The following is a 22031-nucleotide window of genomic DNA, read 5'->3' on the forward strand; positions in this document are numbered from 1 at the left end:
TGTTTGGTTTTCAGCTTAATTTTTTCACATACTGCAAGGTATAGCGCATTTATTGATATATGACGGGATATCACTGAAAATATCTTACATGACTTATAAAATCGCGGAACATTAAATGTCATACTTCAGCCATGAAATTGGACTAAAAGTCGGCAACTGTAAAGAATTGCGGCTTTTAGTATATCCCGCGTCCCTCCTCAGAGAATGGATGTTTAGTTTTCATCTTAATTTTTCCACATCCTACAAGATGTAGTGTTTTTAATGATATATGACCGGATATCGCTGACAAGCCCTACAGGACTTACAGATCGCGGAACACCAAGGGTCAAAAACTTCCACCATAAAATTTAACACGCAAAATCGGCAACCATCTTGCAAGATGCGACTTTTAGTATCTCCCGCCCCCCTCCTCGCAGACGGGATATCTATCTATGGTTGTAATTTTGTCATATACTTGAGGATATAATCTTTTTAATGATATATAGCACGACATCATCGACAAAATCGTACATCAGTTAAAAATAGCTGAACATATAGGTTTCAGACACTTGAAAATTGACTGATATAGTCGGCAACCATAAAGAATTGAGACTTTTAGTATCTCCCGACCCCTTCTCGCAGACGGGATATCTACCCATGATTGTAACTTTGTCATATATTTGAGGACATAATCCTTTTAATGGTACATGTGTATATAACACAATGTCATCGACAATATCGTACAGTACTAACAAATACGTGAACTTGGGGGGGGGGGGGGGGGGGGGTCCAGATACTTGCACACATGAAATTTGACTGAAAAAATGGGCAACCATCAAGAATGCTACTCTGAGTATCTCATGCAGTATCTCAGGGGTAGTGGGATAGCCTAGTGGTTAAAGCCTTCGCTCGTCACGCTGAAGACCCGGGTTCGATTCTCGACAGGAGTACAATGTGTGAAGCCAATTCCTGGTGTCCCCCGCCGTGATATTGCTGGAATATTGCTAAAAGCGGTGTAAAACCCTACTCACTCATGCACGCCACCCAGCTCGCAGTCGGGATATTGATCTATCTTCGTTAATTCCCCACATTCTACCAGACGATAAAATTTACGCTAGTCGAGCTCAGCCTGCAATGACGGACTTTACCGAGATGTGACGGAATCGCCTCTGTGACGTCATAATGGCAACGCCGCCATTGCTTGCGTAGCAACCAGATTTACACTTGGTCAAGTCTGATAGCTCTGCCAAAATTGTCTTTTTCCTTTTTTTACAAGCATGAATGAGATTCACCTTCCAGATTTCCATCATCTTCAGAACGAGGGGGAACTGTAAGTAGATTTTTTTAATTCTTATATTGCACGTAGCGTGATGGAATCTCCAAATTAAATGTAACGGACGTTCTCGTTGCTAGGTCGCCATTTTGGACCCTGATTTCAAAGGGTATACCGAAGTGCATATGCCAATTTCAGCGATCCCTCAAACAAAATTGCCCCATGCCGTTCCCGTTTTCAGACAGTATTAAGTATATTGGAAATCGCCGACAATATCATAGTGTGGCACGAGGTCATATAATACATTTTCGCCCCAAAACATGCCAATCCTGAGGACCACAATTCGCGCTACTTTAGGCTAAATTTCCCCTGTCTTTTGCCAGTTTACAAAGAGTTGTTACTGTCTGTTTACAGCATCAACCCTTCTCGTTTCTGGTTTGAACTAATCACTTCCCGGATCGACATCAATCATTCGTACGCCGAGAGGCTGCTCAGCTGGTGTGAAGATTGTAAAGGCAAGCTTGACACTGTCAGTCAAGACGGTAAGCATGCGATTACTTATTTAGATTAACCCTTTGACTTTAAAGTTCCTGTAATGTTGCTTTTAGCTATCATTTTGGTCTGTTATCGACTTTGTTGAATGTCTGCATCGCGTTTTGGCTAATACTTTTGCGTTTTTGGTTTTTAGCATGTTCCGAGAGTTATGAGATTCGTCATCTTCTGGACTGCTACCTGAAATCGTCCGAACAGGAGGCTAACCATATTCTCACCGTGTCTCGTGATCTTACCGGCCAGAACGGATCCATCCGATCTCTAAAAAAGTGAGAAAACTTATTGCATCTGTCGATGGTACTCCTGTGTGACTTCTGACTGTCTCGTTTTGAGTGAATGATTTATAAAATGGACAGTAGGGTATTCATGTTGTTGGTGGTTATGTTTTCAGACTGACGTCTACTAACAGGAGAGGCGTGTCATCTGAGCACAAGGACCTTAGCCGGGAACTTCTGTCCCTGACTGAGAGACACATGGTGTGCCTCAAACATCTCCAGGACGTGAAGGAGGTAAGTTATTGTGGTGACTGCCTTCAGGATGAAGCGTTAATCATAATATGTTTTGTATTCTCAATGCCATACACATAATCGTATGTTCATCAAAGTAGAATACAACAAGTTGGATGTTTTCTCCTTCTTGGCAGAACGGAATAATGGCCATGACTGCCTCTCACAATTATGAACGGAGAATAAGCGAGTTGAAGGCTGAGCTGGAGAAGGTGGGGGAGAAGTCTAAGAGATCCCGGCCCAGCATGGTAGAGAAGAAGGTTCGCACTCTGCACTCTAAGCTGTTTAAATACGACCAGAAGAAGAGGACCCACAGAATCCATTACGAGCAGCTATTGAAAGAGGAGAGTGAGCTTGTGAACAAGCTGAGAAAGGTGTGCATTTGAAAATAGGGGAGCTTACTTCTGTGTCTCCTGCCATTCCTACCCATTCTTGTGTTTGGTTCCTCTGTGTTAGAACTCTTTATCTTAATCTTGATTAACCTTCTTTCTCTATTTAAGTTAACTCTTCCCCTTACCGACACAAACAAACCCAAAACTACACAATGACATGCAAAACACAAATATCCGCTCTTGTTCATGTCTGTCTTTCGATATCTTGCCCTCATCTGTTTTCGTGCATGTTTCTGTCATTCTCCTGTTACTTTTTGTTTTTCCTTCCGTCATTTCTCTATCAATTCCCTGTTTTGTTTGTCCCCTCTCTCCGCCCACCCAGACCTCTGACCATGCATGTCAAGAAGCATGTGCCCTGCAGAAGAGTCAGTTGGAGTCCTTGGTCTCCAGTCTCAGAGACTTTGTTGTCAAGACGTGCTCGTCTGACAACGCTGACAGGTACAGCAGTAGCATTGGCTTAACTGTGTCACGGTGTATTGTTCTGAAGTTATGATGCTCTCTCTCACTCTCTCTCTCTCTCTCTCTCTCTCGTTTATAAGAGAGCTACAATCGTTGCATCAGTGTGTTATACGCAGTTTTATCCTTTCTGATTATATTTTAAGTTAATCTTAAGGTCAGCTGTATTCCCTTTGCATAGCTTTGTTAGCTATCCTCTGTTTTGTTTGAAAAATGATAGGATTTTCTGTTGCTGCAGGACCAACTTCCTAAAGTCAGCTATAGATGACATAGCTGTCGATGACATTGTCAATGCCACCTGTGATGTGACCTCACGGAAATATATCTTCCCGGATGTTCAGGGTTGGCATCAGAAATTTGGCTTCTTGGAGAAAATTCCAACCTCGTTTATCCGAGCATCTGATGTGGTCATTAGACGAGATCTGAAGAAAGGCCTGACTGAGGAGAACTGCCTGGCACAAGAAGTCATGTCAGCCATGGGCCAGCCAGTTCACAGGCGCAGATGCTGGATCTCTAAGTCTAGGACCAAGAATGGTGACGACGGTGACATCAATAACAATGAGACTGTTGCTGGTAAATAGAGCCTTACGTTATATCCCTCTATGTGATAATGCTTTGTGTTGCCCGAAACTGTGGCTTGTGCAAACAATGTGGTAGAGTTGAATTAATAGGATGTATTGGAAGATGTAGACCTTCATCAAATGCCCGTGTCTTTCTTCAGCTGCAGTGGAGGACGACATTAAATACATGGAGGACGTTTATGTGCGAGTTGTCCGCCCCTTCAAGCCCACCCACCCTGAGCACCTCCAGCTGAATCTAGGTGAGTGTTCCCACCCAGCAGTGCCTGCAACACTCATGGGTCGGATGTAGGAGCGCCCATAGTTGCACATGGATGACCTTGCATGGATGCTGCATGTGTGAGGTTAAGCCTAAGTGGTCCTACTCTTTGTGAGCAGAAGTAGAGCGAATGATTACTGGAAAAATGTGGATGATATTTGTATTTTTTTATACTTGTGTGGTTCTCTTGGGTTATGGTGTTACTTTTGTTTCTTGCAGGCATGCGCATCAAGCAAAAGTTCCCAATGGATGTGAGGGGCATGTCCTTTGGGTGGTGCCGGGGTGGGCTTGTCGGCCGTAACAAACAGTATGGCTTCTACCCTGCTGACCACGTGATTCTGGAGAAATAGACTATTTGTTTCCTCTGCTTTAAACCATAATCCATCTTGACTGTATATATTGTAAAAATGTTTTCATGTAAATACATATTGATAACTGTGTACACATTTTGTCGGCTTCGTTTTTTTGTTCCTTCCTTGGGTCTGACATAGACGAGGAGGCAACATCAGAACTGTAGAGGCAGGCTGAGAATATCCATCTTGGATGATGAGTGGGCCTCAGAGCACAGTTACCTCCCACCCCACTGAGGTTTACCATGAACCGGAAGGAAATTAAGATAATATAGTGCCTTGTTTAAATGGGCTGATCAGTCCGTGCCAATGTTTTTAGTGTGACTTGGGATAGCTTAAATGTAAGATTAGACATTGTTGTTTGTCGCAAATCTTTCGTTAGCCACAGCCTTTGCAAGGGTATTGATTCCAGCTTCCCATGACTTGACCCCAAGTTGAAAACCACTATGTGTGTTTCGGCTCGAAATATCCGGTGAACATTGTTGACAGTTGTTACTGCCAAATTTGACTGGAGTAGCCAGGCCGATACGTTGCGTTATAAGTGACAAGTGACAGGTCGGTCAGCATGCAACAGGAGAACAGCCCACAACCGATATTAATTAGGGTGGGCTGTTATGTCATTGTAGATAGCAAAGAAGGAAAATAATTGTGGTCTGAGGCCAGTGTTCTACTTCATTTGATCTTGGGGGTCATAGGTGAAAACACAGGGAAGCGGTCGTAAAATGCACGTGGCCGTGGGGGTCGGGTGGACAGCATTAGGCCGAGTCGAGCAGGTCGGGTGGGTTGATGTACCTTTTAAGTTGTTCCCCTCAACAGTGAAGGTGGGGAGGTGGGCTGTAGCGGGGGGTAGCTGGGTCCACTTGCGTCACCCCTGAGTGCAGGGAGGGACAGACGCAGTAGTTCAGAAGAGCAGTGATGGGGCACATCTTCCTCGATCAAGGGACTATTTCAGTAGCAGACGGTACGAGGCTCGCCGGCCACGTCGATCCTGGACATGCCTATAGAGATATTAAATCAGAACGTGTCGTCTTTACATTGGTTTCTGATTCAATAAGGATGACGAATTATTGTAATAAAGAACAATCGAGAAAACATTACTGTGTCGAAATTGCAAATCCAAAACCATCTTGAAATGGGACTTTTAATATGTCCCGCCTCTCTCACAGAAAGGATATTTGGGTATTCACATATAGTTTACCTAATTACTTAGACGCTGTTGCTGTTATTTTGATATCTTTTTCAATTCTGTAAAGAGTTCCGAGAGTATTACCAAGCGTTGCACAAATGTATGCAGGATCGGCTACATTCGGAAACAATCAACATTTGCGGCTTTTAGTATCTCCCGTGTCCCTCCTTACAGAATGGATGTTTGGTTTTCAGCTTAATTTTTTCACATACTGCAAGGTATAGCGCATTTATTGATATATGACGGGATATCACTGAAAATATCTTACATGACTTATAAAATCGCGGAACATTAAATGTCATACTTCAGCCATGAAATTGGACTAAAAGTCGGCAACTGTAAAGAATTGCGGCTTTTAGTATATCCCGCGTCCCTCCTCAGAGAATGGATGTTTAGTTTTCATCTTAATTTTTCCACATCCTACAAGATGTAGTGTTTTTAATGATATATGACCGGATATCGCTGACAAGCCCTACAGGACTTACAGATCGCGGAACACCAAGGGTCAAAAACTTCCACCATAAAATTTAACACGCAAAATCGGCAACCATCTTGCAAGAATTGCGACTTTTAGTATCTCCCGCCCCCCTCCTCGCAGACGGGATATCTATCTATGGTTGTAATTTTGTCATATACTTGAGGATATAATCTTTTTAATGATATATAGCACGACATCATCGACAAAATCGTACATCAGTTATAAATAGCTGAACATATAGGTTTCAGACACTTGAAAATTGACTGATATAGTCGGCAACCATAAAGAATTGAGACTTTTAGTATCTACCGACCCCTTCTCGCAGACGGGATATCTACCCATGATTGTAATTTTGTCATAATGTCATCGACAATATCGTACAGTACTAACAAATACGTGAACTTGGGGGGGGGGGGTCCAGATACTTGCACACATGAAATTTGACTGAAAAAATGGGCAACCATCAAGAATGCTACTCTGAGTATCTCATGCAGTATCTCAGGGGTAGTGGGATAGCTTAGTGGTTAAAGCCTTCGCTCGTCACGCTGAAGACCCGGGTTCGATTCTCGACATGGGTACAATGTGTGAGGCCAATTTCTGGTGTTCCCCGCCGTGATATTGCGGGAATACTGCTAAAAGCGGCGTAAAACCCTACTCACTCACTCACTCATGTACACCAGCCAGCTCGCAGTCGGGATATTGATCTATCTTCGTAAATTCCCCACATTCTACCAGACGACAAAATTTACGCTAGTCGAGCTCAGCCTGCGATGACGGACTTTACCGAGATGTGACGGAATCGCCTCTGTGACGTCATAATGGCAACGCCGCCATTGCTTGCGTAGCAACCAGATTTACATTTGGTCAAGTCTGATAGCTCTGCCAAAATTGTCTTTTTCCTTTTTTTACAAGCATGAATGAGATTCACCTTCCAGATTTCCATCATCTTCAGAACGAGGGGGAACTGTAAGTAGATTTTTTTAATTCTTATATTGTACGTAGCGTGATGGAATCTCCAAATTAAATGTAACGGACGTTCTCGTTGCTAGGTCGCCATTTTGGACCCTGATTTCAAAGGGTATACCGAAGTGCATATGCCAATTTCAGCGATCCCTCAAACAAAATTGCCCCATGCCGTTCCCGTTTTCAGACAGTATTAAGTATATTGGAAATCGCCGACAATATCATAGTGTGGCACGAGGTCATATAATACATTTTCGCCCCAAAACATGCCAATCCTGAGGACCACAATTCGCGCTACTTTAGGCTAAATTTCCCCTGTCTTTTGCCAGTTTACAAAGAGTTGTTACTGTCTGTTTACAGCATCAACCCTTCTCGTTTCTGGTTTGAACTAATCACTTCCCGGATCGACATCAATCATTCGTACGCCGAGAGGCTGCTCAGCTGGTGTGAAGATTGTAAAGGCAAGCTTGACACTGTCAGTCAAGACGGTAAGCATGCGATTACTTATTTAGATTAACCCTTTGACTTTAAAGTTCCTGTAATGTTGCTTTTAGCTATCATTTTGGTCTATTATCGACTTTGTTGAATGTCTGCATCGCGTTTTGGCTAATACTTTTGCGTTTTTGGTTTTTAGCATGTTCCGAGAGTTATGAGATTCGTCATCTTCTGGACTGCTACCTGAAATCGTCCGAACAGGAGGCTAACCATATTCTCACCGTGTCACGTGATCTTACCGGCCAGAACGGATCCATCCGATCTCTAAAAAAGTGAGAAAACTTATTGCATCTGTCGATGGTACTCCCGTGTGACTTCTGACTGTCTCGTTTTGAGTGAATGATTTATAAAATGGACAGTAAGGTATTCATGGTTGTTGGTGGTTATGTTTTCAGACTGACGTCTACTAACAGGAGAGGCGTGTCATCTGAGCACAAGGACCTGAGCCGGGAACTTCTGTCCCTGACTGAGAGACACAGGGTGTGCCTCAAACATCTCCAGGACGTGAAGGAGGTAAGTTGTTGTGGCGACTGCCTTCAGGATGAAGCGTTAATCATAATTTGTTTTGTATTCTCAATGCCATACACATAATCGTATGTTCATCAAAGTAGAATACAACAAGTTGGATGTTTTCTCCTTCTTGGCAGAACGGAATAATGGCCATGACTGCCTCTCACAATTATGAACGGAGAATAAGCGAGTTGAAGGCTGAGCTGGAGAAGGTGGGGGAGAAGTCTAAGAGATCCCGGCCCAGCATGGTAGAGAAGAAAGTTCGGACTCTGGAGTCCAAGCTGTTTAAATACGACCAGAAGAAGAGGACCCACAGAATCCATTACGAACGGCTATTGAAGGAGGAGAGTGAGCTTGTGAACAAGCTGAGAAAGGTGTGCATTTGAAAATAGGGGAGCTTACTTCTGTGTCTCCTGCCATTCCTACCCATTCTTGTGTTTGGTTCCTCTGTGTTAGAACTCTTTATCTTAATCTTGATTAACCTTCTTTCTCTATTTAAGTTAACTCTTCCCCTTACCGACACAAACAAACCCAAAACTACACAATGACATGCAAAACACAAATATCCGCTCTTGTTCATGTCTGTCTTTCGATATCTTGCCCTCATCTGTTTTCGTGCATGTTTCTGTCATTCTCCTGTTACTTTTTGTTTTTCCTTCTGTCATTTCTCTATCAATTCCCTGTTTTGTTTGTCCCCTCTCTCCGCCCACCCAGACCTCTGACCATGCATGTCAAGAAGCATGTGCCCTGCAGAAGAGTCAGTTGGAGTCCTTGGTCTCCAGTCTCAGAGACTTTGTTGTCAAGACGTGCTCGTCTGACAACGCTGACAGGTACAGCAGTAGCATTAGCTTAACTGTGTCACGGTGTATTGTTCTGAAGTTCTGATGCCCTCTCTCTCTCTCTCTCTCTCTCTCTCTCTCTCTATCTCTCTCTCTCTTTCTCTCTCGTTTATAAGAGAGCTACAATCGTCGCATCAGTGTGTTATACGCAGTTTTATCCTTTCTGATTATATTTTAAGTTAATCTTAAGGTCAGCTGTATTCCCTTTGCATAGCTTTGTTAGCTATCCTCTGTTTTGTTTGAAAAATGATAGGATTTTCTGTTGCTGCAGGACCAACTTCCTAAAGTCAGCTATAGATGACATAGCTGTCGATGACATTGTCAATGCCACCTGTGATGTGACCTCACGGAAATATGTCTTCCCGGATGTTCAGGGTTGGCATCAGAAATTTGGCTTCTTGGAGAAAATTCCAACCTCGTTTATCCGAGCATCTGATGTGGTCATTAGACGAGATCTGAAGAAAGGCCTGACTGAGGAGAACTGCCTGGCACAAGAAGTCATGTCAGCCATGGGCCAGCCAGTTCACAGGCGCAGATGCTGGATCTCGAAGTCTAGGACCAAGAATGGTGACGACGGTGACATCAATAACAACGAGACTGTTGCTGGCACCTCCCGTGGTAAATAGAGCCTTACGTTATATCCCTCTCTGTGATAATGCTTTGTGTTGCCCGAAACTGTGGCTTGTGCAAACAATGTGGTAGAGTTCAATTAATAGGATGTATTGGAAGATGTAGACCTTCATCAAATGCCCGTGTCTTTCTTCAGCTGCAGTGGAGGACGACATTAAATACATGGAGGACGTTTATGTGCGAGTTGTCCGCCCCTTCAAGCCCACCCACCCTGAGCACCTCCAGCTGAATCTAGGTGAGTGTTCCCACCCAGCAGTGCCTGCAACACTCATGGGTCGGATGTAGGAGCGCCCATAGTTGCACATGGATGACCTTGCATGGATGCTGCATGTGTGAGGTTAAGCCTAAGTGGTCCTACTCTTTGTGAGCAGAAGTAGAGCGAATGATTACTGGAAAAATGTTGATGATATTTGTATTTTTGTATATGTGTGTGGTTCTCTTGGGTTATGGTGTTACTTTTGTTTCTTGCAGGCATGCGCATCAAGCAAAAGTTCCCAATGGATGTGAGGGGCATGTCCTTTGGGTGGTGCCGGGGTGGGCTTGTCGGCCGTAACAAACAGTATGGCTTCTACCCTGCTGACCACGTGATTCTGGAGACATAGACTATTTGTTTCCTCTGCTTTAAACCATAATCCATCTTGACTGTATATATTGTAAAAATGTTTTCATGTAAATACATATTGATAACTGTGTACACATTTTGTCGGCTTCGTTATTTTGTTCCTTCCTTGGGTCTGACATAGACGAGGAGGCAACATCAGAACTGTAGAGGCAGGCTGAGAATATCCATCTTGGATGATGAGTGGGCCTCAGAGCACAGTTACCTCCCACCCCACTGAGGTTTACCATGAACCGGAAGGAAATTAAGATAATATAGTGCCTTGTTTAAATGGGCTGATCAGTCCGTGCCAATGTTTTTAGTGTGACTTGGGATAGCTTAAATGTAAGATTAGACATTGTTGTTTGTCGCAAATCTTTCGTTAGCCACAGCCTTTGCAAGGGTATTGATTCCAGCTTCCCATGACTTGACCCCAAGTTGAAAACCACTATGTGTGTTTCGGCTCGAAATATCCGGTGAACATTGTTGACAGTTGTTACTGCCAAATTTGACTGGAGTAGCCAGGCCGATACGTTGCGTTATAAGTGACAAGTGACAGGTCGGTCAGCATGCAACAGGAGAACAGCCCACAACCGATATTAATTAGGGTGGGCTGTTATGTCATTGTAGATAGCAAAGAAGGAAAATAATTGTGGTCTGAGGCCAGTGTTCTACTTCATTTGATCTTGGGGGTCATAGGTGAAAACACAGGGAAGCGGTCGTAAAATGCACGTGGCCGTGGGGGTCGGGTGGACAGCATTAGGCCGAGTCGAGCAGGTCGGGTGGGTTGATGTACCTTTTAAGTTGTTCCCCTCAACAGTGAAGGTGGGGAGGTGGGCTGTAGCTGGGGGTAGCTGGGTCCACTTGCGTCACCCCTGAGTGCAGGGAGGGACAGACGCAGTAGTTCAGAAGAGCAGTGATGGGGCACATCTTCCTCGATCAAGGGACTATTTCAGTAGCAGACGGTACGAGGCTCGCCGGCCACGTCGATCCTGGACATGCCTATAGAGATATTAAATCAGAACGTGTCGTCTTTACATTGGTTTCTGATTCAATAAGGATGACGAATTATTGTAATAAAGAACAATCGAGAAAACATTACTGTGTCGAAATTGCAAATCCAAAACCATCTTGAAATGGGACTTTTAATATGTCCCGCCTCTCTCACAGAAAGGATATTTGGGTATTCACATATAGTTTACCTAATTACTTAGACGCTGTTGCTGCTATTTTGATATCTTTTTCAATTCTGTAAAGAGTTCCGAGAGTATTACCAAGCGTTGCACAAATGTATGCAGGATCGGCTACATTCGGAAACAATCAACATTTGCGGCTTTTAGTATCTCCCGTGTCCCTCCTTACAGAATGGATGTTTGGTTTTCAGCTTAATTTTTTCACATACTGCAAGGTATAGCGCATTTATTGATATATGACGGGATATCACTGAAAATATCTTACATGACTTATAAAATCGCGGAACATTAAAGGTCATACTTCCACCATGAAATTGGACTAAAAGTCGGCAACTGTAAAGAATTGCGGCTTTTAGTATATCCCGCGTCCCTCCTCAGAGAATGGATGTTTAGTTTTTATCTTAATTTTTCCACATCCTACAAGATGTAGTGTTTTTAATGATATATGACCGGATATCGCTGACAAGCCCTACAGGACTTACAGATCGCGGAACACCAAGGGTCAAAAACTTCCACCATAAAATTTAACACGCAAAATCGGCAACCATCTTGCAAGAATTGCGACTTTTAGTATCTCCCGCCCCCCTCCTCGCAGACGGGATATCTATCTATGGTTGTAATTTTGTCATATACTTGAGGATATAATCTTTTTAATGATATATAGCACGACATCATCGACAAAATCGTACATCAGTTATAAATAGCTGAACATATAGGTTTCAGACACTTGAAAATTGACTGATATAGTCGGCAACCATAAAGAATTGAGACTTTTAGTATCTCCCGACCCCTTCTCGCAGACGGGATATCTACCCATGATTGTAATTTTGTCATAATGTCATCGACAATATCGTACAGTACTAACAAATACGTGAACTTGGGGGGGGGGGGGGGGGGGGGGGGGGGGGGGTCCAGATACTTGCACACATGAAATTTGACTGAAAAAATGGGCAACCATCAAGAATGCTACTCTGAGTATCTCATGCAGTATCTCAGGGGTAGTGGGATAGCTTAGTGGTTAAAGCCTTCGCTCGTCACGCTGAAGACCCGGGTTCGATTCTCGACATGGGTACAATGTGTGAGGCCAATTTCTGGTGTTCCCCGCCGTGATATTGCGGGAATACTGCTAAAAGCGGCGTAAAACCCTACTCACTCACTCACTCATGTACACCAGCCAGCTCGCAGTCGGGATATTGATCTATCTTCGTAAATTCCCCACATTCTACCAGACGACAAAATTTACGCTAGTCGAGCTCAGCCTGCGATGACGGACTTTACCGAGATGTGACGGAATCGCCTCTGTGACGTCATAATGGCAACGCCGCCATTGCTTGCGTAGCAACCAGATTTACATTTGGTCAAGTCTGATAGCTCTGCCAAAATTGTCTTTTTCCTTTTTTTACAAGCATGAATGAGATTCACCTTCCAGATTTCCATCATCTTCAGAACGAGGGGGAACTGTAAGTAGATTTTTTTAATTCTTATATTGTACGTAGCGTGATGGAATCTCCAAATTAAATGTAACGGACGTTCTCGTTGCTAGGTCGCCATTTTGGACCCTGATTTCAAAGGGTATACCGAAGTGCATATGCCAATTTCAGCGATCCCTCAAACAAAATTGCCCCATGCCGTTCCCGTTTTCAGACAGTATTAAGTATATTGGAAATCGCCGACAATATCATAGTGTGGCACGAGGTCATATAATACATTTTCGCCCCAAAAAATGCCAATCCTGAGGACCACAATTCGCGCTACTTTAGGCTAAATTTCCCCTGTCTTTTGCCAGTTTACAAAGAGTTGTTACTGTCTGTTTACAGCATCAACCCTTCTCGTTTCTGGTTTGAACTAATCACTTCCCGGATCGACATCAATCATTCGTACGCCGAGAGGCTGCTCAGCTGGTGTGAAGATTGTAAAGGCAAGCTTGACACTGTCAGTCAAGACGGTAAGCATGCGATTACTTATTTCGATTAACCCTTTGACTTTAAAGTTCCTGTAATGTTGCTTTTAGCTATCATTTTGGTCTATTATCGACTTTGTTGAATGTCTGCATCGCGTTTTGGCTAATACTTTTGCGTTTTTGGTTTTTAGCATGTTCCGAGAGTTATGAGATTCGTCATCTTCTGGACTGCTACCTGAAATCGTCCGAACAGGAGGCTAACCATATTCTCACCGTGTCACGTGATCTTACCGGCCAGAACGGATCCATCCGATCTCTAAAAAAGTGAGAAAACTTATTGCATCTGTCGATGGTACTCCCGTGTGACTTCTGACTGTCTCGTTTTGAGTGAATGATTTATAAAATGGACAGTAAGGTATTCATGGTTGTTGGTGGTTATGTTTTCAGACTGACGTCTACTAACAGGAGAGGCGTGTCATCTGAGCACAAGGACCTGAGCCGGGAACTTCTGTCCCTGACTGAGAGACACAGGGTGTGCCTCAAACATCTCCAGGACGTGAAGGAGGTGAGTTGTTGTGGCGACTGCCTTCAGGATGAAGCGTTAATCATAATTTGTTTTGTATTCTCAATGCCATACACATAATCGTATGTTCATCAAAGTAAAATACAACAAGTTGGATGTTTTCTCCTTCTTGGCAGAACGGAATAATGGCCATGACTGCCTCTCACAATTATGAACGGAGAATAAGCGAGTTGAAGGCTGAGCTGGAGAAGGTGGGGGAGAAGTCTAAGAGATCCCGGCCCAGCATGGTAGAGAAGAAAGTTCGGACTCTGGAGTCCAAGCTGTTTAAATACGACCAGAAGAAGAGGACCCACAGAATCCATTACGAACGGCTATTGAAGGAGGAGAGTGAGCTTGTGAACAAGCTGAGAAAGGTGTGCATTTGAAAATAGGGGAGCTTACTTCTGTGTCTCCTGCCATTCCTACCCATTCTTGTGTTTGGTTCCTCTGTGTTAGAACTCTTTATCTTAATCTTGATTAACCTTCTTTCTCTATTTAAGTTAACTCTTCCCCTTACCGACACAAACAAACCCAAAACTACACAATGACATGCAAAACACAAATATCCGCTCTTGTTCATGTCTGTCTTTCGATATCTTGCCCTCATCTGTTTTCGTGCATGTTTCTGTCATTCTCCTGTTACTTTTTGTTTTTCCTTCTGTCATTTCTCTATCAATTCCCTGTTTTGTTTGTCCCCTCTCTCCGCCCACCCAGACCTCTGACCATGCATGTCAAGAAGCATGTGCCCTGCAGAAGAGTCAGTTGGAGTCCTTGGTCTCCAGTCTCAGAGACTTTGTTGTCAAGACGTGCTCGTCTGACAACGCTGACAGGTACAGCAGTAGCATTGGCTTAACTGTGTCACGGTGTATTGTTCTGAAGTTCTGATGCCCTCTCTCTCTCTCTCTCTCTCTCTCTCTCTCTCTCTCTCTCTCTCTCTCTCTCTCTCTCTCTTTCTCTCTCGTTTATAAGAGAGCTACAATCGTCGCATCAGTGTGTTATACGCAGTTTTATCCTTTCTGATTATATTTTAAGTTAATCTTAAGGTCAGCTGTATTCCCTTTGCATAGCTTTGTTAGCTATCCTCTGTTTTGTTTGAAAAATGATAGGATTTTCTGTTGCTGCAGGACCAACTTCCTAAAGTCAGCTATAGATGACATAGCTGTCGATGACATTGTCAATGCCACCTGTGATGTGACCTCACGGAAATATGTCTTCCCGGATGTTCAGGGTTGGCATCAGAAATTTGGCTTCTTGGAGAAAATTCCAACCTCGTTTATCCGAGCATCTGATGTGGTCATTAGACGAGATCTGAAGAAAGGCCTGACTGAGGAGAACTGCCTGGCACAAGAAGTCATGTCAGCCATGGGCCAGCCAGTTCACAGGCGCAGATGCTGGATCTCGAAGTCTAGGACCAAGAATGGTGACGACGGTGACATCAATAACAACGAGACTGTTGCTGGCACCTCCCGTGGTAAATAGAGCCTTACGTTATATCCCTCTCTGTGATAATGCTTTGTGTTGCCCGAAACTGTGGCTTGTGCAAACAATGTGGTAGAGTTCAATTAATAGGATGTATTGGAAGATGTAGACCTTCATCAAATGCCCGTGTCTTTCTTCAGCTGCAGTGGAGGACGACATTAAATACATGGAGGACGTTTATGTGCGAGTTGTCCGCCCCTTCAAGCCCACCCACCCTGAGCACCTCCAGCTGAATCTAGGTGAGTGTTCCCACCCAGCAGTGCCTGCAACACCCATGGGTCGGATGTAGGAGCGCCCATAGTTGCACATGGATGACCTTGCATGGATGCTGCATGTGTGAGGTTAAGCCTAAGTGGTCCTACTCTTTGTGAGCAGAAGTAGAGCGAATGATTACTGGAAAAATGTTGATGATATTTGTATTTTTGTATATGTGTGTGGTTCTCTTGGGTTATGGTGTTACTTTTGTTTCTTGCAGGCATGCGCATCAAGCAAAAGTTCCCAATGGATGTGAGGGGCATGTCCTTTGGGTGGTGCCGGGGTGGGCTTGTCGGCCGTAACAAACACTATGGCTTCTACCCTGCTGACCACGTGATTCTGGAGACATAGACTATTTGTTTCCTCTGCTTTAAACCATAATCCATCTTGACTGTATATATTGTAAAAATGTTTTCATGTAAATACATATTGATAACTGTGTACACATTTTGTCGGCTTCGTTATTTTGTTCCTTCCTTGGGTCTGACATAGACGAGGAGGCAACATCAGAACTGTAGAGGCAGGCTGAGAATATCCATCTTGGATGATGAGTGGGCCTCAGAGCACAGTTACCTCCCACCCCACTGAGGTTTACCATGAACCGGAAGGAAATTAAGATAATATAGTGCCTTGTTTAAATGGGCTGATCAGTCCGTGCCAATGTTTTTAGTGTGACTTGGGATAGCTTAAATGTAAGATTAGACATTGTTGTTTGTCGCAAATCTTTCGTTAGCCACAGCCTTTGCAAGGTATTGATTCCAGCTTCCCATGACTTGACCCCAAGTTGAAAACCACTATGTGTGTTTCGGCTCGAAATATCCGGTGAACATTGTTGACAGTGGTTACTGCCAAATTTGACTGGAGTAGCCAGGCCGATACGTTGCGTTATAAGTGACAAGTGACAGGTCGGTCAGCATGCAACAGGAGAACAGCCCACAACCGATATTAATTAGGGTGGGCTGTTATGTCATTGTAGATAGCAAAGAAGGAAAATAATTGTGGTCTGAGGCCAGTGTTCTACTTCATTTGATCTTGGGGGTCATAGGTGAAAACACAGGGAAGCGGTCGTAAAATGCACGTGGCCGTGGGGGTCGGGTGGACAGCATTAGGCCGAGTCGAGCAGGTCGGGTGGGTTGATGTACCTTTTAAGTTGTTCCCCTCAACAGTGAAGGTGGGGAGGTGGGCTGTAGCTGGGGGTAGCTGGGTCCACTTGCGTCACCCCTGAGTGCAGGGAGGGACAGACGCAGTAGTTCAGAAGAGCAGTGATGGGGCACATCTTCCTCGATCAAGGGACTATTTCAGTAGCAGACGGTACGAGGCTCGCCGGCCACGTCGATCCTGGACATGCCTATAGAGATATTAAATCAGAACGTGTCGTCTTTACATTGGTTTCTGATTCAATAAGGATGACGAATTATTGTAATAAAGAACAATCGAGAAAACATTACTGTGTCGAAATTGCAAATCCAAAACCATCTTGAAATGGGACTTTTAATATGTCCCGCCTCTCTCACAGAAAGGATATTTGGGTATTCACATATAGTTTACCTAATTACTTAGACGCTGTTGCTGTTATTTTGATATCTTATTCAATTCTGTAAAGAGTTCCGAGAGTATTACCAAGCGTTGCACAAATGTATGCAGGATCGGCTACATTCGGAAACAATCAACATTTGCGGCTTTTAGTATCTCCCGTGTCCCTCCTTACAGAATGGATGTTTGGTTTTCAGCTTAATTTTTTCACATACTGCAAGGTATAGCGCATTTATTGATATATGACGGGATATCACTGAAAATATCTTACATGACTTATAAAATCGCGGAACATTAAAGGTCATACTTCCACCATGAAATTGGACTAAAAGTCGGCAACTGTAAAGAATTGCGGCTTTTAGTATATCCCGCGTCCCTCCTCAGAGAATGGATGTTTAGTTTTCATCTTAATTTTTCCACATCCTACAAGATGTAGTGTTTTTAATGATATATGACCGGATATCGCTGACAAGCCCTACAGGACTTACAGATCGCGGAACACCAAGGGTCAAAAACTTCCACCATAAAATTTAACACGCAAAATCGGCAACCATCTTGCAAGAATTGCGACTTTTAGTATCTCCCGCCCCCCTCCTCGCAGACGGGATATCTATCTATGGTTGTAATTTTGTCATATACTTGAGGATATAATCTTTTTAATGATGTATAGCACGACATCATCGACAAAATCGTACATCAGTTATAAATAGCTGAACATATAGGTTTCAGACACTTGAAAATTGACTGATATAGTCGGCAACCATAAAGAATTGAGACTTTTAGTATCTCCCGACCCCTTCTCGCAGACGGGATATCTACCCATGGTTGTAATTTTGTCATATATTTGAGGACATAATCCTTTTAATGGTACATGTGTATATAACACAATGTCATCGACAATATCGTACAGTACTAACAAATACGTGAACTTGGTGGGGGGGGGGGGGGGGGGGGGGGGGGGGGGTCCAGATACTTGCACACATGAAATTTGACTGAAAAAATGGGCAACCATCAAGAATGCTACTCTGAGTATCTCATGCAGTATCTCATGGGTAGTGGGATAGCCTAGTGGTTAAAGCCTTCGCTCGTCACGCTGAAGACCCGGGTTCGATTCTCGACAGGAGTACAATGTGTGAAGCCAATTCCTGGTGTCCCCCGCCGTGATATTGCTGGAATATTGCTAAAAGCGGTGTAAAACCCTACTCACTCATGCACGCCACCCAGCTCGCAGTCGGGATATTGATCTATCTTCGTTAATTCCCCACATTCTACCAGACGACAAAATTTACGCTAGTCGAGCTCAGCCTGCAATGACGGACTTTACCGAGATGTGACGGAATCGCCTCTGTGACGTCATAATGGCAACGCCGCCATTGCTTGCGTAGCAACCAGATTTACATTTGGTCAAGTCTGATAGCTCTGCCAAAATTGTCTTTTTCCTTTTTTTACAAGCATGAATGAGATTCACCTTCCAGATTTCCATCATCTTCAGAACGAGGGGGAACTGTAAGTAGATTTTTTTATATTCTTATATTGCACGTAGCGTGATGGAATCTCCAAATTAAATGTAACGGACGTTCTCGTTGCTAGGTCGCCATTTTGGACCCTGATTTCAAAGGGTATACCGAAGTGCATATGCCAATATCAGCGATCCCTCAAACAAAATTGCCCCATGCCGTTCCCGTTTTCAGACAGTATTAAGTATATTGGAAATCGCCGACAATATCATAGTGTGGCACGAGGTCATATAATACATTTTCGCCCCAAAACATGCCAATCCTGAGGACCACAATTCGCGCTACTTTAGGCTAAATTTCCCCTGTCTTTTGCCAGTTTACAAAGAGTTGTTACTGTCTGTTTACAGCATCAACCCTTCTCGTTTCTGGTTTGAACTAATCACTTCCCGGATCGACATCAATCATTCGTACGCCGAGAGGCTGCTCAGCTGGTGTGAAGATTGTAAAGGCAAGCTTGACACTGTCAGTCAAGACGGTAAGCATGCGATTACTTATTTAGATTAACCCTTTGACTTTAAAGTTCCTGTATTGTTGCTTTTAGCTATCATTTTGGTCTGTTATCGACTTTGTTGAATGTCTGCATCGCGTTTTGGCTAATACTTTTGCGTTTTTGGTTTTTAGCATGTTCCGAGAGTTATGAGATTCGTCATCTTCTGGACTGCTACCTGAAATCGTCCGAACAGGAGGCTAACCATATTCTCACCGTGTCACGTGATCTTACCGGCCAGAACGGATCCATCCGATCTCTAAAAAAGTGAGAAAACTTATTGCATCTGTCGATGGTACTCCCGTGTGACTTCTGACTGTCTCGTTTTGAGTGAATGATTTATAAAATGGACAGTAGGGTATTCATGGTTGTTGGTGGTTATGTTTTCAGACTGACGTCTACTAACAGGAGAGGCGTGTCATCTGAGCACAAGGACCTGAGCCGGGAACTTCTGTCCCTGACTGAGAGACACAGGGTGTGCCTCAAACATCTCCAGGACGTGAAGGAGGTGAGTTGTTGTGGCGACTGCCTTCAGGATGAAGCGTTAATCATAATTTGTTTTGTATTCTCAATGCCATACACATAATCGTATGTTCATCAAAGTAGAATACAACAAGTTGGATGTTTTCTCCTTCTTGGCAGAACGGAATAATGGCCATGACTGCCTCTCACAATTATGAACGGAGAATAAGCGAGTTGAAGGCTGAGCTGGAGAAGGTGGGAGTGAAGTGTAAGAGATCCCGGCCCAGCATGGTAGAGAAGAAAGTTCGGACTCTGGAGTCCAAGCTGTTTAAATACGACCAGAAGAAGAGGACCCACAGAATCCATTACGAACGGCTATTGAAGGAGGAGAGTGAGCTTGTGAACAAGCTGAGAAAGGTGTGCATTTGAAAATAGGGGAGCTTACTTCTGTGTCTCCTGCCATTCCTACCCATTCTTGTGTTTGGTTCCTCTGTGTTAGAACTCTTTATCTTAATCTTGATTAACCTTCTTTCTCTTTTTAAGTTAACTCTTCCCCTTACCGACACAAACAAACCCAAAACTACACAATGACATGCAAAACACAAATATCCGCTCTTGTTCATGTCTGTCTTTCGATATCTTGCCCTCATCTGTTTTCGTGCATGTTTCTGTCATTCTCCTGTTACTTTTTGTTTTTCCTTCTGTCATTTCTCTATCAATTCCCTGTTTTGTTTGTCCCCTCTCTCCGCCCACCCAGACCTCTGACCATGCATGTCAAGAAGCATGTGCCCTGCAGAAGAGTCAGTTGGAGTCCTTGGTCTCCAGTCTCAGAGACTTTGTTGTCAAGACGTGCTCGTCTGACAACGCTGACAGGTACAGCAGTAGCATTGGCTTAACTGTGTCACGGTGTATTGTTCTGAAGTTCTGATGCTCTCTCTCTCTCTCTCTCTCTCTCTCTCTCTCGTTTATAAGAGAGCTGCAATCGTCGCATCAGTGTGTTATACGCAGTTCTATGCTTTCTGATTATATTTTAAGCTATTCTTAAGGTCAGCTGTATTCCCTTTGCATAGCTTTGTTAGCTATCCTCTGTTTTGTTTGAAAAATGATAGGACGACATAGCTGTCGATGACATTGTCAATGCCACCTGTGATGTGACCTCACGGAAATATATCTTCCCGGATGTTCAGGGTTGGCATCAGAAATTTGGCTTCTTGGAGAAAATTCCAACCTCGTTTATCCGAGCATCTGATGTGGTCATTAGACGAGATCTGAAGAAAGGCCTGACTGAGGAGAACTGCCTGGCACAAGAAGTCATGTCAGCCATTGGCCAGCCAGTTCACAGGCGCAGATGCTGGATCTCTAAGTCTAGGACCAAGAATGGTGACGACGGTGACATCAATAACAATGAGACTGTTGCTGGTAAATAGAGCCTTACGTTATATCCCTCTCTGTGATAATGCTTTGTGTTGCCCGAAACTGTGGCTTGTGCAAACAATGTGGTAGAGTTGAATTAATAGGATGTTTTGGAAGATGTAGACCTTCATCAAATGCCCGTGTCTTTCTTCAGCTGCAGTGGAGGACGACATTAAATACATGGAGGACGTTTATGTGCGAGTTGTCCGCCCCTTCAAGCCCACCCACCCTGAGCACCTCCAGCTGAATCTAGGTGAGTGTTCCCACCCAGCAGTGCCTGCAACACTCATGGGTCGGATGTAGGAGCGCCCATAGTTGCACATGGATGACCTTGCATGAATGCTGCATGTGTGAGGTTAAGCCTAAGTGGTCCTACTCTTTGTGAGCAGAAGTAGAGCGAATGATTACTGGAAAAATGTGGATGATATTTGTATTTTTTTATACTTGTGTGGTTCTCTTGGGTTATGGTGTTACTTTTGTTTCTTGCAGGCATGCGCATCAAGCAAAAGTTCCCAATGGATGTGAGGGGCATGTCCTTTGGGTGGTGCCGGACTGGGCTTGTCGGCCGTAACAAACAGTATGGCTTCTACCCTGCTGACCACGTGATTCTGGAGACATAGACTATTTGTTTCCTCTGCTTTAAACCATAATCCATCTTGACTGTATATATTGTAAAAATGTTTTCATGTAAATACATATTGATAACTGTGTACACATTTTGTCGGCTTCGTTATTTTGTTCCTTCCTTGGGTCTGACAAAGACGAGGATGCAACATCAGGACTGGAGAGGCAGGCTGCTGAGCAGGAACAGTACCATTGAGAGAAACAGATTCTCAGAGTGTGTCTGTACTAGTCTGGATAAATGGTGGTTTAGTGGTGCTCGCTGGTTGAGATATAATGCCATATTTAAACATACTTAAACACAGTTTACTGACAGGTATACAATGAGATGTTAAACCCCATTTCACCTCACTTCATATTCCTTCTGCATAAACAGACTGGGAACATCTTTGGCATCAATGCAGCCACATTTTTAACTTCCAAGACTAAGACTGGATTTCATGAACAAACAAAAGACAATTTAGTAAATGTTTATTTGTGATCCATTAGTCTGTACCAGCAGACTGTAAAACATGATATGTGGAATGAATGATTTAAACGATGAGTATCATGGCCAACAAATCTC

General features: G+C 43.7%; 4 protein-coding genes across 5 annotated transcripts; all 4 read left to right on the plus strand.

The window, feature by feature from the left end:
* Positions 1 to 779: 779 nt before the first annotated feature.
* On the plus strand, positions 780 to 4437 carry LOC124116988. The gene is made up of 9 exons (XM_048401696.1): positions 780 to 1309; positions 1667 to 1794; positions 1941 to 2073; positions 2196 to 2313; positions 2448 to 2684; positions 3025 to 3140; positions 3397 to 3731; positions 3880 to 3978; positions 4215 to 4437. The coding sequence occupies exons 1-9, from the start codon at positions 1257 to 1259 to the stop codon at positions 4343 to 4345; spliced, it is 1350 nt and encodes a 449-aa protein (XP_048257653.1). The 5' UTR covers positions 780 to 1256; the 3' UTR covers positions 4346 to 4437.
* A 2181-nt stretch (positions 4438 to 6618) lies between these two features.
* LOC125383474 lies at positions 6619 to 10140 on the plus strand. Its single transcript, XM_048401693.1, has 9 exons — positions 6619 to 6975; positions 7333 to 7460; positions 7607 to 7739; positions 7863 to 7980; positions 8115 to 8351; positions 8692 to 8807; positions 9088 to 9434; positions 9583 to 9681; positions 9918 to 10140. Exons 1-9 carry the CDS (start codon positions 6923 to 6925, stop codon positions 10046 to 10048), a joined length of 1362 nt encoding a protein of 453 aa, XP_048257650.1. The 5' UTR covers positions 6619 to 6922; the 3' UTR covers positions 10049 to 10140.
* A 2197-nt stretch (positions 10141 to 12337) lies between these two features.
* LOC124146595 lies at positions 12338 to 21557 on the plus strand. Of its 2 annotated transcripts, XM_048401695.1 has the most exons (10): positions 12341 to 12697; positions 13055 to 13182; positions 13329 to 13461; positions 13585 to 13702; positions 13837 to 14073; positions 14414 to 14529; positions 14824 to 14854; positions 20548 to 20851; positions 21000 to 21098; positions 21335 to 21557. In XM_048401695.1, exons 1-10 carry the CDS (start codon positions 12645 to 12647, stop codon positions 21463 to 21465), a joined length of 1350 nt encoding a protein of 449 aa, XP_048257652.1. In that variant the 5' UTR covers positions 12341 to 12644; the 3' UTR covers positions 21466 to 21557. The 2 variants fall into 2 exon arrangements, with proteins under 2 accessions (XP_048257651.1, XP_048257652.1); XM_048401694.1 differs by lacking the exons at positions 20548 to 20851; positions 21000 to 21098; positions 21335 to 21557 and adding exons at positions 15319 to 15417; positions 15654 to 15876 and having other exon boundaries at positions 12338 to 12697; positions 14824 to 15170.
* LOC125383475 lies at positions 18061 to 20385 on the plus strand. The gene is made up of 6 exons (XM_048401698.1): positions 18061 to 18472; positions 18831 to 18958; positions 19105 to 19237; positions 19361 to 19478; positions 19613 to 19849; positions 20190 to 20385. Exons 1-6 carry the CDS (start codon positions 18420 to 18422, stop codon positions 20358 to 20360), a joined length of 840 nt encoding a protein of 279 aa, XP_048257655.1. The 5' UTR covers positions 18061 to 18419; the 3' UTR covers positions 20361 to 20385.
* Positions 21558 to 22031: the final 474 nt, after the last annotated feature.

The sequence above is a fragment of the Haliotis rufescens genome, unplaced genomic scaffold, assembly GCF_023055435.1.
Source record: "Haliotis rufescens isolate VD_foot unplaced genomic scaffold, xgHalRufe1.0.p SCAF_23, whole genome shotgun sequence".
Classification (NCBI taxonomy): Eukaryota; Metazoa; Mollusca; class Gastropoda; order Lepetellida; family Haliotidae; genus Haliotis; species Haliotis rufescens.